Genomic DNA, 19,651 nt, shown 5'->3' on the forward strand with positions numbered 1-19,651 from the left:
CGGAGACACGTCTTTGGCTTCTTTTCTATCTCCAGGCTAAAACCAGAAATGCCCAGAGGAACAGGCAGGAGACAACAGAGGTGAGTGAAGCAGGGTCCAGGCTTCCCCCCTCCAGTGGATAAATGCCAAAGGCAACAGAGCCAAGAGGGGCCCAGACTAGTGATTTTTCAAAAGGGGATTTTAGTGAAACAACTTGATTTTTATTATTATTTTTTCAAGTTTATTTTGAGAGAGAGCGAGAGAGTGGGGTCGGGGCGGGGGGGGGGGGGGGAGAGAGAATCCCAAGCAGGCTCTGCACTATCAGCAGAGAACCCGATTCAGGGCTTGATCTCACGAACCGTGAGACCACGACCTGAGCCAAAACCAAGAGCTGGACGCTTAACCGACTGAGCCACCGAGGCGCCCCAAAACTGCTTGATTTTTAAATGTTAGCTTATTTTAAAAACATTCAGGGATCACCAAAATGCTTTCGCTAGCTTGCGTTCTGTTGGCAGGGCACCTGCTTGACTGCGGCCAAGGCTGTGGGGCTATCGGTCGGCCCGTTCAGTGGCATTATCCAGGAGCGATTTCCTGATGTCCAGCCCAGAGCCTTTTCAGGGACTTTGCAAGCACCTAATTCCCCGTATCAAATCCCTTTCTGTCTAAGACAGAGTGGTTTCTTGTTGCCACCTGACCGCTAAGCATATCAAAATGCAAGTTGGAGATACCATGCCAAAGAAGGTTTATCTCCAACAGTTCACTTCAAAAAAAGAAAGGGAAAAATATCACAGATAACACTGTTTTCCCCATCCAATATATGATAACCAGCATCCTCATAAGTAAAAGTACCAAGAATTATACCACAGCCCTGGAGCATGCAGAGGTAGCTTGCAACGCTGGCTAGGAAGGAGACAGTTCCAGACGCTGGGGGAACTTTATGAATACCCAAGAATTGAATACTTCTGGCCAAGATACTGCATACTTACTCACAACTAGTGCCACCAAAACAAACAAACAAACAAACAAACAAACCAACCAACCAACCAACCCACAAGCAAAAAACCCTTTTGTATTTGTGCTGAAAATTCTAGTAAATTAACAGCATATCCAATTACGTGACCCTGATAATGAGAACAGTAGCAAACATAAGAAACCACCATGCCTTGGGGCGCCTGGGTGGCTCAGTTGGTTAAGCTTTTGACTTCGGCTCAGGTCATGATCTCAAGGTCTGTGAGTTCGAGCCCCGCGTCGAGCTCTGTGCTGACAGCTCAGAGCCTGGAGCCTGTTTCCGATTCTGTGTCTCCCTCTCTCTCTGACCCTCTCCCGTTCATGCTCTGTCTCTCTCTGTCTCAAAAATAAATAAACGTTAAAAAAAAAAAATTAAAAAAAAAAAAAGGAAACCATCAGGCCTTCATGTGGAATTGTTTTTTGACCTCGCAAGGAGCTTCCCGTGACTTTCCAGCCATTGTTTTGAGCTGCTATTTCTATGTGAGAGCAAAACAGTGGTGTTTAGCTATACCACACAGATAGGAAAGCTGTCGCTTGACTAATTTACGTCACAAATTTGAACATTCAGGTACACATTACCGCTAGGTCACTTTAAATTCTTCTAACCTAAGGAAGCTAACCAAATTTCTTTTACAGTTTAGATGAGTTGAGTAATTTATAATGGAGCCTTATTTGTTGGCTTTTCCACCCGAGCAATCTAAACTGAAGCCCTACTAAGACTGAAGGCTCACCCTGCCATTCATTCCACTTCTCCAGACCAAGACTGGTTGCCTCACCCACTGCCCCCCAACCGGTATCGAGCAGAGAGAGCAGCAAACGGCAAGAGGGAAGAAATTTCTACAGAAGCTCCAATTACCAAACCGTAACTTCCAGACCAAGCTGGACTCTACAAATACGCGTATGTTAAAAAGCAGCCTACCATACGGAGTTCTCATTCTGGAAGTGAGCCAAGCTGCAACCGTGGAGGTGGAAAATGACTTGTGCCAGAAGGACTTTACCTGCACGAATCCCATCTTGATTCTCAAGAGCCAGATTTTTGACAAGAGCCAGTTCAACATTTAACAGATAATTATCAGCAACATATACAGAGCAGTCCCTGTCCAGCAACTGAAGCTAGTTACAAAATTGTATATACAGAGGTGCCTGGGTGGCTCAGTCCGTAAAGTGACCGACTTTGGCTCAGGTCATGACCTCGCAGTTTGTGAGTTCGAGCCCCGTGTCACGCTCTGAGGTGACAGCTCCGAGCCTGGAGCCTGCTTCAGATTCTGTGTCTCCCTCTCTCTCTCTGCCTCTCCCCTGCTTGTGCGCTGTCTCTCTCTCTCTCTCTCTCTAAAAAAAAAAATAAACATTACAAAATTTAAAAAACCAAAATTGCATATATAGAAAGTGAAAATCAATCAGCCACGCCCATAGGCAACATTGTGATCTTTGTGTAAAGATATCATCTCCTATTACTTGAATCAATATTTGACGATGTTTTGTTTAAAAAGCAAAAGTATCGAGGGGCGCCTGGGTAGCGGACTCAGTTAAGCGTCTGACTCTCGATTACGACTCAGGCCGTGGGATTGAGCCCTGCATTCGGATCTGTGCAGAACGTGGAGCCTGCTGAAGATTCTCTCTCTTTCCCTCTGCCCTCCCCCCTCACACGCTCCCTCTAAATATAAACAGAGAAAGAAATAAACATAAAAAGCCAAAGTAATAACTAAGTGACTCTCTATTTAGGAAATAATAGTACCACCCCCCCTCCCCCCACACACTGAAACACTAAATCATCGCATGTTGGAGAGTCACTGTATTAGTTTTCTATTGCTGCTATAAGAAATTATCACAAACTTATGGCTTAAAACAACACAACTTATTCTCTCACAGCTCTGGTCAGAAATCCTGAAATTCAACATGTTGGAAGATCTGTCTTCCTCGGTGAAGGCTCTAAGGGGGCACCTGTTTCCTAGACTTTTCTGGTTTCTAGAGGCTGCTGGCTTCCCTGGGCTCACTGTCCTGTCCTCCGCCTTTTGAAGCCAGCAGCTTGGTGCCTTCTAACATCTCTCTCTCTCTCTTCCCTCTGCTTCTGCAATTCTCTTTATTGGACCCTAACCTTTCTGTCTTCCCCTTACAAAGACCCTGTGCATAACTGAATTTTACTGCTTGAGGACAGACTGGCATACAGTTAAGGATTTTTAGGGAGGATACATTTAATGTAAAGGCTCTCAGCCTCCTAGTGGATTTTGAATTCTGTGTGACTCAGTGATCCAGGAAAAAACCAGAAGCATAAAGTTGCCTACCACTGTAGTGTTAATAAAACAATATTAAAAAAAAAGACCAGGCGATTTCATTGAGACAACCTTAATAATTGAAGATACACTTCCCACCTCGGATCTTTAACTTAAACACATTGGCAAAGTCCCTTTTGCTCTATAAGGTAACATATAAGGCACAGGTTCCAGGGATTAGGATGGGGACAACTTTGGGGGGCAGTTATTGTTTCTACCATGGCCACTAAGGTCACTCGAACGAAAAGAGAATATTCAAATATCTTTGCAGCTATGTGCAATATTAACCAAGAACACCTGCTTAAAAAATCCGTTCATAAGAAACGGCGAAATGATGAAATGATGAAACATCCGTCTTCTTCCCGAGAACTGAGTACATAATGTCTATAGGACATAATGATTAACTGTGAAGAAACACAAGGAGGGTTTTCCCCTAGAGGTGCTTCTTGACATAGTAAAAATCAAGCATGTTTTCACTTCCTCCCACTTACAGGGGAGGTGACGGTCACACCCTGGTTGTCAGGGAGAGCATGTGCTTGTTCAGAGATACCCGTGTAACTGTGGCACTAACGGGGTTAACAGGCAGACGGGTAATGTGATCGCGCGAAGTCTTACCTGTTTGAATAGAGCGTGGTCCTGTCGTGTGGACAATGTTCATTGACATATAAGGAAGAAGAAGAAATCGTGGTTGCCAAGGAAGCAGCTTCAAAGAGTGAAGGAGTGCTAGGCACCAGGTCCGGCCTGTGTCGGGATCCCAGGGCTGGGTGACAAAAGCAGGAGAGAGACTCATGAATCTCAGTAGTAAATGCACTGGAGTCGAGTCAAAAGCACTCATTTCGCAGATCAGGTTGCGAGTTAAATGATGAATTCACCTCACTCGTCTGAACTACAGCAGACCCGTAAGACAGCTCCTTGCAAACAGGTTAAACAGAAAGGGGACTGCATTAATTTACAAAACAGCTTATGGAAATGACATTATGAATGTTCTTTGAAAAACCTAAGAAAGTGATTTACTGTTTCAAAAGATGACATCAAAAGCTCGTAGGAGCTTAAGGAGATAATGTGACAGGGATTAACAGGATGATTGGCCAATGTAGAAACACACAGGGCACCTGCTCTCCCTCCCTGGGATATGCACGTATTTATCCTCCTCAATTCAGATCTAAGTACTCAGACTTTTTCTTAAATTTTTTTTTTTTTTAACTTTTATTTTTGAGACAGAGACAGAACATGAACGGGGGAGGGGCAGAGAGAGAGGGAGACACAGAATTGGAAGCAGGCATCCAGGCTCTGAGCCATCAGCCCAGAGCCTGATGCAGGGCTCGAACTCACAGACCGCGAGATCGTGACCTGGGCCGAAGTCGGTCGCTTAACCAACTGAGCCACCCAGGTGCCCCAGTACTCAGACCTTTTAACAGCCGGGAAACACATGCTTCCCAGACCTTTTTTTTTTTTAAATTTTTTTTTTAACTTTATTTATTTTTGAGACAGAGAGAGACAGAGCATGAATGGGGGAGGGTCAGAGAGAGGGAGACACAGAATCTGAAACAGGCTCCAGGCTCTGAGCTGTCAGCACAGAGCCCGACGCGGGGCTCGAACTCACAGAACGCGAGATCATGACCTGAGCTGAAGTCGGCCGCTTAACCGACTGAGCCACCCAGGCGCCCTTTCCCAGACCATTTTTAATCATCCTAACCTAAACTTTGGACAAATTTGTATCCCTTACTGCCCAGCCTGGTAGAGACAGTGCTTTAATGACAGGTCAGTCACACAGAACAGAGTTGCTTTAAAAACAGAACACTGTGTGGGGCACCTGGGTGGCTCAGTCGGTTAAGTGTGCAACTTCAGCTCAGGTCATGATCTCCTGATTCATGGGTTTGTGCCCCGCGTGGGGCTCTGTGCTGACAGCTCAGAGCCTGGAGCCTGCTTCGGATTCTGTGTCTCCCTCTCTCTCTGTCCCTCCCCTGCTCATGTTCTCTCAAAAATAAATAAATGCTAAAAAATTAAAAAAAGTTAGAACACTGTGGACATAACAGTTATGGACAAATCCTGGTCCTTAAACTTTTATAACTAGGCTCACACTGATTTTTTTCTAACCTAGGGAGACATCAATCATTATTATTATTGTTATTATTATTTTTTGAGAAAGAAAGAGAGAGACAATGGGTGATTTTTTTTTAACCTAGGGAGACATTATTATTATTATTATTATTTTGAGAAAAATAGAAAGAGAGAGAGAATGGGTGGCAGAGAGGCAGAGGGAGAGAGGGACTATCTTAGGCAGGCTCCACACTTAGCACGAAGCCTGACACGGGGCTTGATCCCATGACCCTGGGGTCAGGACTTGAGCCAAAATTGAGAGTCGGACACTCAAGTGACTGAGCCACTCAGGCACCCCAATATTTCATTTTTAAATTTTTATGAAGATATAATTGACATCTAACACTGTATTAAAGAGTCCAACGTGATGATTTGATAAACATGTACATTGTGAGATGATCATCATGGTCTAGTGAACATCCATCACCACACAGTAGTTACAATACAACACTTTTTTTTTCTTGTAATGAGAATTTTCAGGATCTAGTCTCTTAGCAACTTTCAAATATACAACAGACTGTTGTTAACCAGCATCACCATGTGTACCTAGACTCTTTTTCATCATTCCCCCAAGCTAAACCAAGACAGGCGATAATAAATACGACATAACTTTAAAGTGTTTCTGGGATCCCTTCACTGGCACGACGGGCTCAAAAATATGCATGTTTAGGAAGTGTACGCATGGAAAATGGTCCTAATAGGCACTATCGCATGAGTGTGAGGTTTTAGATGTGGGGTTTGAAGAGGGGGAGATGAAAGGATGGAGGGAGGCACAGAGGGAAAGGGGGTAGGCACAGAAGGGCTGGACTCTGGACCAGGAGACCGGACACACTTTAAAATATGTGGGATGGTGGCAATGCCAGCTGGTGCAGCCACTCTGGAAAAGAGTATGGAGGTTCCTCAAAAAGCTAAAAATAGAACTACCCTACGACCCAGCAATTGCACTACTAGGCATTTATCCATGGGATACAGGCGTGCTGTTTCGAAGGGACACATGCACCCCCATGTGTATAGCAGCACTATTGACAATAGCCAAAGTATGGAAAGAGCCCAAATGTCCCTCGATGGGTGAATGGATAAAGATGTGGGATACACACACACACACACACACACACACACACACACACACACACTGGAGTATTACTTGGCAATCAAAAAGAATGGAACCTTGCCATTTCCAACTATGTGGATGGAACTGGAGGGTATTATGCTAAGCGAAATTAGTTGGAGAAAGACAAGTATCATATGACTTCACTCATAGGAGGACTTGAAGAGACAAAACATGAACATAAGGGAAGGGAAACAAAAATAATACAAAAACAGGGAGGGGGACAAAACAGAAGAGACTCATAAATCTGGAGAACAAACTGAGGGTCACTGCAGGGGGTGGGGGAGGGGGGATGGGCTAGATGGGTCAGGGGCACTAAGGAAACTACTCCTGATATCATTGTTGCACTAGATGCTAACTCATTAGGATGTAAATTAAAAAAAAAAAATAAATAAATAAAATAAAATAAAATAAAATAAAATAAAATAAAATAAAATAAAATAAAATAAAATAAAGTAAAACGTGTGAGACGGTACACCTCTGCCTCCTATTCTGGTCAAAATAAAGAATTACCATGATGAGTAACAGATGGTAACACACTGTATAAAAACCCAAGTACCCCAAGCACTCAACATGCAAAAATTAGAGAGGCCTTCAATGTTATAGGACAACTGACTAGTGACCTTTAATATGCTTGATCCCACCTTCTCATTCAATATAGAGGAAAACACTGAAACTCTCAATAACATTGAAAAGTGGGTCCGAAAAACCACTGCCCATCAGATTTGAAAGGATTGCTACTCAATATAAGGCAGATGGGGCTGGACTGAAAAGAGCTCATCAAGACTCCAGTTTTGGGTACACCCAGCTTGACTTCATCAACCAGAGGTTGTTTGAGCGATCTGTCCAGCAACTTGGGCCAGACACTGGTGAGCCCCAATCTCTTAGGAGCAGCTCTTTAAAACAGAGAACTATCTCCTCAAGCTCCTATATCCTTCAGTGTTTTTAAGAAACTAACATGGTAGACAGAATTCTAGGATGATCCCCAGGGATATGTATGCTTGAACCATCTCCCTTTGAGTGGGGGTCATATCAGTGAATGCGATTTGGCTTCTGTAATTATATATTTGACACCACAAAAGGAATTATGCAGGTGTAATTAGGTTACTAATTCCTTAACTCCAGCTTAGAGGATATTATCCAGATGGGCCTGGCCTCATCACTTGAGCTCCCTTTTTTTTTCTTATTATTTATTTTGAGTGAGAGAGCGTGTGCAAGCAGGGGAAGGGTAGAGAGGACCGGAGAGAATCCCAAGCAGGCTCTGTACTACCAGCACATAGCCCGACGTGGGGCTCGATCTCACGAGATCATGACCTGAGCTGAAGTCAAGAGTCAGATGCTTAACAGACTGAGTCACCCAGGCGCCCGATCACTTGAGCCTTTTAAATGTGTGTCTGGCAGTGAGGGATTGGAAGTGAGAGAAGGATTCACTTGTACAAAATTCTCTGTTTGAAGATGGGAGGGGGCTGCCTGGCAAGGTATGTGCACGGTCTCGAGGGGCCGGGTGTGGCCCACAGCTATCAGACAGGCAGGCATGGGGTCCGCAGGGATGCCAATTCTGCCCACACGATGACCTTGGAGGATTTCTTTCCCAACACCTCCAGATGAGAACGCGGCCCAGCTGATGCCTTCAGATCCCTGATAAACGGTGCCCGGAGAATCCAGGGGAGCCTTTCCAGACTTCTCACTTACACAACTGTGAGCTAATAACTGGAGGTTCTATTAAGCGGCTGGCTTTCTGGTAATTTGTTACATGGCCCCAGAAAACCAATACAACCAAGATATGCTGACAGTGGCACAGAAGAGACGATTAATAACTAGAGGCAATTTGGTGCCCTATGAAAATGGAAGGCCCCAAGTACACAGCATGATAAAAACTTCGCAGAAAGAACTGTCTAGATAAACTCATTTAGACATGAAACTGGGTCCAAGAGCTCAGCTGAAGAAAAGCACAACATGTGCCCTACTTCCAATGTTTCATCCAGACTTTCTGGATGTTATGTAGTGTATGTGTTATACCCCTTTCCTCCCCCCAGACTGACAATTAGACTTGTTGCTTTAACTTCAGAAGTCATATGGTGCATCCTATTTGAAAGATTATGGGGCGCCGGCGGGGCGGGGGGGGGGTGGGTGGGGCTCAGTCAGTTGCACACCCGACTTCAGCTCAGGTCATGATGTCACGGTTCGTGAGTTCGAGCCCTGTGCTGACATCTCGGAGCCTGGAGCCTGCTTTGCAGTCTGTGCCTCCCTCTCTGTCTGCCTCTCCCCCGCTCAGGCTCTGTCTCTCTCAAAAATAAACATTAAAAAAAAATAAAGAAAGATGAACTAATACAGTTTAAAAATCCATTAATCCTATTTCCCAGACTGTAGACACCTTATAGTTTTCTGTGTGCTCTAAGAAGACCAGCAGTGTGGGAGGGACAGTGCTGGTGCAGAGGTGCTTAGGAAAAGGGAGTCACAGCTGCCACAAACTGCAGCCATCCAGCCGGAGAGAGGAGCAAGCGCATTTCATTAACTCTTTTGTCGATATCACTATATCTGGGTCTGAGCTGGTTTCTAGGGAGATGAGAAAATAAAGAATCCCAGCGTGGAACATGTGGGTAAGTGCTGCAGGAGGGGAGAAGGAGTATCACCCCGTCCTAGTGACTCTGAGGAAAAGAAAACCCCGAGAAGAGAGTTAACCTTTAAAAAAAATTTTTAAATGTTTATTTGTGAGAGAGAGAGAGAGCGAGCAAGACAGAGTGTGAGCAGGAGAGGGCAGAGAGAGGAGGCAGAGAATTGGAAGCAGGCTCCAGGCTGTGAGCTGTCAGCACAGAGTCCTAGGCAGGGCTCGAACTCACAAACCATGAGATTATGACCTGAGCCGAAGTCAGAGGCTCAACCGACTAAGCCACCCAGGCGCCCCTGGAGAGTTAATCTAAGTAGAAGAAATTTTCAGGAATTGCTGGGATTCCCAGAAGAATACATAGATTAAAAAAAGTCGAAACTGTCACTTCCTCTTTAACAATTAGAAAAGGAAAACACCTAATCAATTCAAGAAGACAGACAAAAAAGTTTGTGATAAAATTCAATACTCATTCCTGATAAAAACTTTTAGCAAGCCAGCAATAAGAAGGTACTTCCTTGACCCGATTACGGGTATCCAATACAGCAAACTTCTTTCTCAACAGTGAAATGTGAGAAGCCTTCCCTTTAAAATCAGGACAAGGCAAGGCCGCCCAGTCACCGCTTCTATTCATCACTGTACCACGAGTTCTAGCTAGCAAGTGACAAAGGAACGAGCAAAGAGGTGAGGTCCAACACCGTAGCAACAAACCGCCAGAAAACCCACATCTTCAAAAGATACCCTTTGGAAAGATAGAAAATACAGGTCTACATCTTTAACCATTTGAGAAGAAATCTAACAAAAGGTAGGGATATATGCCAAGCAAGAGGAAAGTTCTAAAACTTTTATTAAATTCATTAAAGACCTAAATAAGTTGGTAATTCATTGTTACAGTGTGTGTATATGTATATGTGCGTACATAGAAGCATATAATGTGTATGTTTGAAACACACACACACACACACACACACACACACATGCACAGAACAAGGTCCAAGTAGTAAAAACACAAAGATGTTCATATGTGTCACCTCCAGGTAGTGGGGTGACTGATCCTTATTTCTGAATATCTTAGTGTATTTCTAACATTTTTTACCTTAAGCCATATATTATATTGTTTACGTGTTTAAAAAATTTATAGTAAGCGAGTCATACTATAAGTATCCTTTAGAAAATTCATTAACACAATTTGTGTCTTTTTTTTTTAAAGTAAGCTCTACGCCTAATATGGGGCTTGAACTCATGATTAAGAGTGGCAAGTTCTACCTACTGTGCCAGGCAGGTGCCCCCAGGTCTTGTTTCTGAGAGCAGGTATGTTCTAATGTTTTTTTAAAAAAAACTTTTTAACGTGTATTTACTTTTGAGAGACAGACACACAGACAGAACCTGCACAGGGGAGGGGCAGGGAGAGAGGGAGACACAGATCCGAAGCAGGCTCCAGGCTCCGAGTTGTCAGCCCAGAGCCCGATGCGGGGCTCGAACTCAGAGCTGTGAGCTCATGACCTGAACTCAAGTTGGACGCTCAACCGACTGAGCCACCAGGCGCCCCTCTAATGTTCTAATTGTTCTATTGTGAATCCACAACACCTATATAAATAAAATCAGAAGAACTCCTCCCCCCCCACCTTTTTTTTTTTTTTTAAGTTGAACGTCTTTACCTTCCTCGTCAAGGCTGCTGAAACTCTGCCCCTCGGTCAGCAGATCCCGCTTCTCATCCTTCCATTCCTGGCTAATTGAGGACACGATCTCTTGGGAGGTTGCCTTCAGGGCAGCGATGGAGTTGCACCGTTTTTTAGAAGGTGAGGCCTTCAAAGCTAGACAGGAAGGACAAAGGAGTGACAAAGAAAGATATTTACTGTAAAAGCACATTCATATTTTTAATTAAGGTTTTATTTATTAACTTATTAGTCATTATTTGAGGAGAAATAAAACAAGAAACTTTGTTTTACATACACGAGGAAAGGGAGACAAAACTGTTGGCGTTTGGGCAATTTTTTTTGTCCGCAGTGACTTGACTTCGATTACAAGGGCCTAGAGTCCATGCAAACTGGAATGCATCTCCAGATTTTGAAGTTAAGTCTCACCCGAGGTGAAATTCAAATGTTTTGAGGCTAAAGGAGAATTTCTCTGCCTCCAAGCAATGTTTTCCTAGTGCTAGGAGGAGGTCGGGTGGGTTGGTAAACGCAGATGGTAAAGCAAGGAGAATTCTCATGACCCTGGTTTTATTAACTTGGGACTAGGAATTTCTAAACATGCCAATGTTTAATCGTATACTCAGGAAGCCTAATTTAGTCAAGTTACTTCGGGTTGCTTTTTTCTTTTAAGTGACTTTCCACTGAAACTTCCTGCCCTCTGGGTCTTTTTGAGGTCACGGCTATATCAGATGTACCGTTCACTCCTGACCTTTGTCCAAACAGCATTCTACAACTTCAGAAGTGTGTTGGGAACCCGAACCAGGGCAAATGGACTACGCTATCAATCTGCTCGCTGAAGGCTGTGCCTGTACTTCGGCTACGTCACTGGGAGCTGTTTTAGCCGCAGCCACACCATCCCCATCTCTGTTCAGTCCTCGTTCCAATAATTCTTGGCTTAACGCAGTCATTAAAGAATTTCCTTGGAGAGGAAGAGAGAAGTTGCGGCTTGTTTATGCCTTGCCTGAACTGGTTTTTGGCAGTGTCTCTCCACCTGTGGAGGTTTGCATGCAGGGGTGACCTGATAGCTGATGCATTAGAATAATTGCGCCTGGCCTTGGGAAGCTCAGAGCTTAGATTGCGACGCTCATCTGGGGCCTGCCCGTAGGCAGCTTGCAAGAACTTAATTGGACAAGGACTTTGGGACACACAAATGGGGAAGAATGGTGGGCATTCTCTCCAGTTCTGGAGAAGGAAAAGTCTGTGTGTCTTGTGAGCAGTCTTATAACCATAATCATATGATCATCGTAATAAATAACTTTTGTAGAGGGTTTTAGGGTTTGGAGACTAACATCACACTCCGGATCTCAAATTACCCACGCGGTTGTCTGAGGGAGGCAACGGTTGTCTGAGCCCTTTCATAGGTCCACAAAATGAGAGCTGAAAAGCTGTGACCTGCCCAAGGTCACAGAACGAGAAAGCAGGAAACCCAAGGTGTCTTTCTTTTCTCTGAAGTTGTCTTAAGCAGAATTCATTTCTTCGCTCGCTAGCATTCTATTTCCTGGCTGACAGGAGGGGGAGAAGAGATAAAACCAGACCCGGGTTTTCTTGGAGGGGAGGACATTTTGAATGTTTAAAACCTGATCGGAATGGATTTTATTGGAAAATAAGTGGCCCAAATACGTCACATTCACCTTGACTCCTCATGCTATGAAGACAATGGCGACGCCTGCTATCTAGGTGTGAAGGGATTACGCGCACTGGCTTCTGCTTTAAGGTTCTGTCTGCCGACTTTTATGAACCTTCACCTCTTGTCTTCCAACATAATATTTTAAAACTTTTAAGTCGGAGGATCTCAAATGTGGTTCAGGGAGTACTAGAGGCTCCTGAGACCCTCTTAGAAGGTCTTCGATGTTAAAATTATTCTCAGGGGCTCCTGGCTGGCTCAGTCAGTGGAGCTGGTGACTCATGATCTTGGGGTCATGAGTTGGAGCCCCACAGGGCTGTAGAGATTACTTAAAAAAACCAAATAAAATAACTAAAAAAACCTATTTTCATAACAATATTAAGGCGTAATTAGCCTTTCTCACTCTCTAATGAGTTTTCTAGATGCCACAGGACCTCTAGCCACAGACTGAATTCAGAAGCTGATAGGAGATTCTAGATGTCTCCTATTAAGCCAGAATTGGGGCTTTGAAAAAATGTAAATAATACCACTTCTCTCAGTCAATTATTTGTTTTAGAAAATACTGCTTTTCCTAATTATTACTATTATTATTATTTTAACGTTTGTTTATTTTTGAGACAGAACGGGCATGAGCCAACAGGAGAGCCCAATGTGGGGCTCGAACCCATGAACTGTGAGATCATGACCTGAGCCGAAGTTGGACGCTTAACCAACTAAGCCACCAGCCATCCCTTCATGATTATTTTTTATGTGAAATTTTTTTACCTTTTTGTTGAAACTGACCATTTTTACACACAATTTTTGAAATTGTTACTTTGTAAGAATTAATGAATATTTAAAACTTTCCTTAACTTTAAATTCTAATATGCTAAATAGTGATATACATAGCCCCACATGTGTAAATGCTTTTTCGGGGTCTTTAATCATTGAAAAGAGCGGAAAGTGGCCCTGAGGCCCAAAGATTTGAGCACTGCTTGTGGTGAGAGTGGATATACTTGTCTTGCTGCTGATGTCAGAGGAAAAGCTCTCAGGTTTTCGCCAATGGGTATGATGTTAGCTGTGGGTTTTTCATGTATGGCCTTTGTGATGTTGACGTATGTTCCCCCTGAACCTACTTTGTGGAAAGTTTTTACCATGAATGAATGCTGTACTTTGTCCAGTGCGTTTTCTGCACCTGTTGAGATGATCGTTTGGTTTTCATCCTTTTTCTTGTTAATGTATCAGATTTTTATATATTCCATTAGCATTTGTTGTGAATTTACATATGCAAACCAATGAACTATATATATACGTGTGTGTGTCTGTGTGAATAAATCTATGTCTATAAGGACTAAACGTACCTTTAGAATATGACTTTTATTGTACATATTATTCCATTAGATTGTACCATAATATATTTAATACATCATATAATCTGTATAATACAGGACTGGATAGTTAGGCAGTTTCTAATTTTTTCCACAATAAGACTCTAATGATTATGGCATCAGTAAATTACTGGTAATTACATAATTATTAAGTGATCACAGCTTTTGGGAGATAAATTAGTTCAAACCTTCACTAAAAATCTTGGAAGGATACACACCAGAAAGTCAGCAAGTAAGTGCTAAAAGTAAAAAAAAAAAAAATTCTAAGAACCTTACCTTGAATTTTCTTGAAAACTCTGGAATTCATAAACTTTAGAAATCTGTCAGCATAAAAGCTTGGTCGATGAACTGAAACAGTATCCTGAAAATACAAATCAGTTATCACAGGTTTATCTTGCAGTTCATTTTAAGCTAGAAGAACCATCTATTCAATCGGTTCTCTGTTAAGCCCATGTCCTTAACCAGAAGGTGTGGATGTTGACAGCCAGAGAAGAGCAAAGTCTTGTGACCTGTGGTGCCCAAGAGTCAGGCTGCAGAAGGAGGCAAAGACAATCTGAGCAAAGATTGTGGATGGGGCTGGGGAGAGCTAGCAAAAAGATGCTGCTTTATAAAGCAAAACATGTAATAAGTTGATTCTGATTGCACTGTGTGCCATGTGGGGCTTTTAGATTCTTTGTTTCACACGTAGGCAACGAGCACCTCAAGTCTCAGCTGAAATGAAGGATAACGCTTTGAGTTGGGGACAAAAACTGGGGACATAGACGCCCAGGTGGCTCAGTCGGTTAAATGCCAGACTTCGGCTCAGGTCATGATCTCACGGTTTGTGGGTTTGGGCCCTGCGTCGGGCTCTGTGCTGACAGCTCAGAGCCTGGAGCCTGCTTGAGATTCTGCGTCCTCTCTCTCTGCCCCTCCCCTGCTCGTGCTCTGTCTCTCTTGCTCAAAAATAAATAAACATTAAAAAAATTAAAAAAAAAACTGGGGACACAAATAAGCAAAACAACCCTAATGGAAAAATGGCATCTAGGTCAAAAAGGAGCACTGGTTTTATCTCCTAGTAAAATGGTGCAAAACACGGGGAAGATTCCGAGGGGACACGGCTGACTGATGACCTCCGTTATGCTGAATTATCCACTAATTAGATAGAATTGAATTGAATTAAACTGTTAACCCAATTCTCTCATGCTTGGCAGGAGTCTTCAGGACTGAAGGGGCGTTTTATTACAAATCCAGGAAAGGAGATGGATGAAGAAGCGAATTCTGTATGTTTATTCAGTGATCATTTACCTGCTCTCCAAGATATACATTTCCAGAAACAAATTAATGTTCCATTTTGATTCTAAGTTTGTGGGTTCCAATAAAAAAAAGTTCTAAAAGTTTAAATTTAGATGGTATAAAGTTCCCACTCCAGGTGTGGAGGGAAAAACCCACACTGGACCAGGGGTCTGGAGACCTGGTTCTGGTGTTAGTTCTAACTTTAAGAAGCTGTGCGATCCAGGAGAAAGGCAGTGTTTTGGTGCCTCCGTTTTTTTTTTCATCTGTGAAATAGGGAATTACATGAGGCATAAGGTTAATTCTGTAATTAGCATGTAATGAAGGACAGCACAGAGGAACCTTCTTTGGCCAAGGTCCCCTAGACAGTGATGTTGCAGACGTGGTGGGAATTTCCTACTGGTATGACGTGCACTCCCCCAGTACTCTGGCAGCTCCTGTCTGAAGTGGACACATATTCACAACAAGTGCATAAGATATTGAGGAATATCTTATGGTGCAAGATGATTAAGACCCAGACCTTCTCTTTCCAAGAGAAGCTGGGCTGTGGTTCTCTTTTGGTATGAAGGAACATTGTTTAAATAAGAGGCACGTTTGCAAATAAACAAAAGTGAGTCTTATTTACCGCTTATAATTCCATAAGTAAACAATCAACACAGAGAGTCTCTTAAAAAAAAGAAACTGCCACCAAAACACGGAAGATGTATTTTGACTAGACAAAGGTAGGGGCCTCTTAGATGCATCTGACCAGTTGAGTACTAGGCCATTCAGATCAGAAGTCTTAGTCTGGTGACAGGGAATTAAAGTTGTCTTAGGAAACAGAAAGGGAAGGGTGTTTGCTGTTTTCCTTTCCATGTTTAAAGCATTTTGCAGTCTTGGGACACCTGGGTGGCTCGGATGAACATCTGACTTTGGCTCAGGTCATGACCTCACAGTTCGTGAGCTTGAGCCCCACATCAGTCGGGCTCCCTACTGTCAGCCCAGAGCCCACTTAAGATCCTCTGTCCCCCTCTGTCTGCCCCTCCCCTGCTTGTGCTCTCCCCAAAATTAACAAATATTTTAAAAAAGGCATTAAACAGTCTCTATTTTTGTCAGCTGGAAGGGAGAATATCAGTCCGCCATCTTGGCCCTTAAACAAAAGGAATCTTCGATTTAAATAGTAAGCCTACATTTACTTCTCAGAAGCAAACTTGTGAACCTGTTGTTTACAAGTGCATTCTGACAAAGCCCATTCCTCAGCCTGGGGACAAAATGCAGATCTTTCATGCAGAGAGGTTATTACCAGCCTTCCACAGAAGTGAGGAAGTCAGTGTTCTTTTCCAATAAAGGAAGAGAATAATCTCTAAAATTTATCTTCTTTCAAAGGAAAGCAGCTGCGAACATCTTTAAAAAATGTGCGAGCAAACCTCTGCCCAATATATTCCGTGGTCAGGTTATTAACTGAGGGAGGCCGAGGCCAGTAAATGTTCCATCAGTAGCAAAAACTTCGCATGTAACACGTAGATAGGAACGTGTCTGTGTACTGAGTGGGGAGGAGGGAGACGGGGAGGGAGAATACCTCTGGATAATTGATTGTTTTCTTTTCTTTTTTTTTTTTTTGATTGCTATGCAACTCTGGGTCTAAGAGACCCTCACACCGTTCAGTCTTAGTCACGTACATCCGTAACAACTTGTATGTAAGTTTTCACTTCTTCCGTCTTTATTGTGCTCGGCATTGTGTTGAACATGACAGTGTATTATTTTATTTAATCCCTGCATTAGCCCTATGAGGGCTATTACTATATCTCTGGTACAGATGGGAAACCAGGCCCAGGGAGGCCAAATAAACAAGCAATGTGACTGGATCACACGGTGAGTAAAGTGGTGAATGCAGGGTTCGCATCCAGGGCTGTGTCCCACCAAAGTCAGGCTCAGATCGCTCCACAGCTTACTCCGGTGAGAACCGAGAATCTCATTTCAATGGTCCTCCTGTTCTTCCCCGGGGCTCTGCAATCAGTCTCCCTCCCCCTTTTGCCCAGCATCCTCTTGTAAGAGGGTCCTGGAGATTTGACATAGAAACAACACATCCTTTTAGGGCACTTGGGCGGCTCAGTCGGTTAGGCAACCGACTTCGGCTCGGGTCATGATAGCAAGGCTCATGGGTTCGAGCCCCGCATCCGGGCTCTGTGCTGACAGCTTAGAGCCTGAGCCTGCTTCGGATTCTGTGTCTCGCTTTCTCTCTGCCCCTCCCCCGCTGACCCTCAGTCTCTCTCTCTTTCGGAAATAAATGTTAAAAAAACAACAAAAAAGAGAACAACGTTTGGTCTGCTGATGTGACTTCCTACACACACGTTGAAGTCTGAGAAATCAGACAAGGAACATGGTAAGTCACTTACCCCATCATAAACAAGCGCTTTCCAGGAATGTTCTAACTTCTTCATTAACCTAAATGTAAACAGACAGAAACAAAAATGAGAATATAAAATCACTCCCATCTGGTGGATTTTCAAAGCCTTTTGTTGATTTACCTTGAAATAACTAAAGGCTTCTTCCCCAAATTACTTACCTATATGATTGCAGAATGTCAATAATGCCCATAAACAAAAGTAGTCTTTCTCCCTTATGGCTTTTAGCTGGAATGCCTCCCATTCTGTTGATAGGGCAAAAGAGAGAAGCTTTTACAATATATTAGGAAGTGGACATAATTTCTAAAATAGACTAAATAAAAATGGACAACTTTAAGAATTCTGGACTTGCTTTCCTTTTCTCTTTTCTTTCTTTCTTTCCTTCCCCCCCGCCCCTGGGTAGAGTCTTCCTGGGAATCCAGAATGATGTACTTCCCACACAGGAGAGTGAAACCAGAGCTGTCACCTCTGGACAGCTGGATGAGAAGAATCCAAACAAAAAATTCTTCCGATTTTAAAACTGCAAGCACGAATTTTCAAAGTATACTGAAATACTGCTTTTTATTTCATTTTTTAAAATGTTTATTTGTTTTTGAGAGGGAGAGAGAGAAGAGCGCACAAGGGAGGGGCAGGGAGGGAGGGAGGCACAGAACCCGAAGCAGGCTCTAGGCTCTGAGCTGTCAGCACAGAGCCCAATGCAGGGCTCACACTCACGAACTGTGAGATCATGACCTGAGCCAAAGTCAGACGCTTAACCAACTGAGCCACCGAGGTGCCCCAAAACACTACGTTTTAAAAATGCAACACTTTTATATATCTACTGTGAGATTTTAAATATACAAAAGAACCCATTCCAAGGATGCCAAGGACCTCTATCAGCATTTGGTACACCTTTCCAGGGGAAACGTATGTGTATATGTCTTTATTAGCCCGCAAAAGCATTTAAGTTAGCATATTTTACAACTTGCATTTTTCATTTGCTAAACGATGTACATTTCCTCATATTCAATGCTAATGCGTCTTTTAATGGCTGTGTAGTTCACTATACTGATAGAGAGTAATTGGTTTAATTGATTGGACATTGAGACAGATTCATAAGAGAGGAATTTTTAAAGCTTTAATACGTATGGAGCTCCTTTCTAAAGGTGAAATATGCCTGTGATTTAGTCATTGTTGGAGACTCCCAGAAGGCAGCCCCTTATGGCCTAGGAAAATGATGCCCTTCATTCAGTCTCCTGCACAGCTGGTAAACACGCATGACATAGGCAGCCATTTCAATCGCTTTCTTTGGTTGTAGCTGTTTCTGTTAGTCAAGAAGCACTTTCTCTGTGCCAACTAATCCTGCAGTTACCATCACATCTGGCTGAGGCCAAGAGACTACATCTGCCAGGGTACAGGACCTACAACAGCAGAATCTTTTTATGTGGATAAGCGGCTCTGAATTGTGAACGTAATTCCTGTCACATGTTTGCTTCAACGCATGGTTATTCAAATTCATAGTCTCCTGTCGCGGTGCCTGTTTTGAATACGCAGTAAATAGGGGTAGAAACATTTTCAGCCGCTGTTCAAAAATGGGGCCATCTGAAACACTGAAACCGCGTGCGTCAGAGAATGATAATGACCCAAAGAGCTGCAACTCCTCTAGTCATCCGCAGAGGAAGAGAAACGAAGGCTGCTTGATCCATTTTAGCACCAGATAGGAAGCCATTCTCCAAGAGCCACCAGGAAAGGAACATGACTGCATTTAATTACCTCACCGATGTGGGCTCCCCCGGCCAGGAGGGTGGGCAGGTAGGTGACCACACTTACGTGTCCGGGTTCTCTGTGATGATCCCGTCTCCTGGTTTCCCTGGACCCTGGATGGATTCCATTGCTGTCGAATAGAGGACCTTCTGCATCCCCGACCGTTTAGCATCAGGCACGTTTTGTGAGTTCTCCTCTTCTTTCTCTTTGAGGGAATGGTCCAAGATGTGGATTCCCAGCAAAAGGCTATAGTCCATGATTTTGAAGCTTTCCAGCACCTGAGTAGGAAAAAGAACCAGCAGGCCAGTCAACTGAAATGGCTCCTAAGTCTCATCTGGGGAGGATCAGAGAGCTCTAGATAAGCAGACACACGGCTGACAGAGGAAGAATCAAAATAAAAACATTTGAGGTTGTTATTAGGTCCTGTTTAGTAAGGATTATCACAATGGCTCCAAGACGATATTTTTTATGCAAATTGAAAAGAAGCACATCTTTTCCTA

General features: G+C 43.4%; 1 protein-coding gene across 5 annotated transcripts in view; it reads right to left on the bottom strand.

Annotated features, from left to right (window-relative positions):
• Positions 1-19,651, bottom strand: part of PIP5K1B (phosphatidylinositol-4-phosphate 5-kinase type 1 beta) — a 311,282-nt gene that overhangs the window by 72,868 nt on the left and 218,763 nt on the right. For all 5 annotated transcript variants that reach the window (XM_053205297.1, XM_027041084.2, XM_053205298.1 and 2 more), the window contains 6 exons: positions 19,218-19,429; positions 17,570-17,653; positions 17,400-17,448; positions 14,032-14,116; positions 10,729-10,884; positions 3,873-4,017 (listed from right to left, as the gene is read on the bottom strand). In XM_053205297.1, coding sequence (XP_053061272.1) covers positions 3,873-4,017; positions 10,729-10,884; positions 14,032-14,116; positions 17,400-17,448; positions 17,570-17,653; positions 19,218-19,429 — 731 coding nt within the window. The remainder of the gene's footprint in view (positions 1-3,872; positions 4,018-10,728; positions 10,885-14,031; positions 14,117-17,399; positions 17,449-17,569; positions 17,654-19,217; positions 19,430-19,651) is intronic.

The sequence above is a fragment of the Acinonyx jubatus genome, chromosome D4 (genome assembly GCF_027475565.1).
Source record: "Acinonyx jubatus isolate Ajub_Pintada_27869175 chromosome D4, VMU_Ajub_asm_v1.0, whole genome shotgun sequence".
Lineage (NCBI taxonomy): Eukaryota > Metazoa > Chordata > Mammalia > Carnivora > Felidae > Acinonyx > Acinonyx jubatus.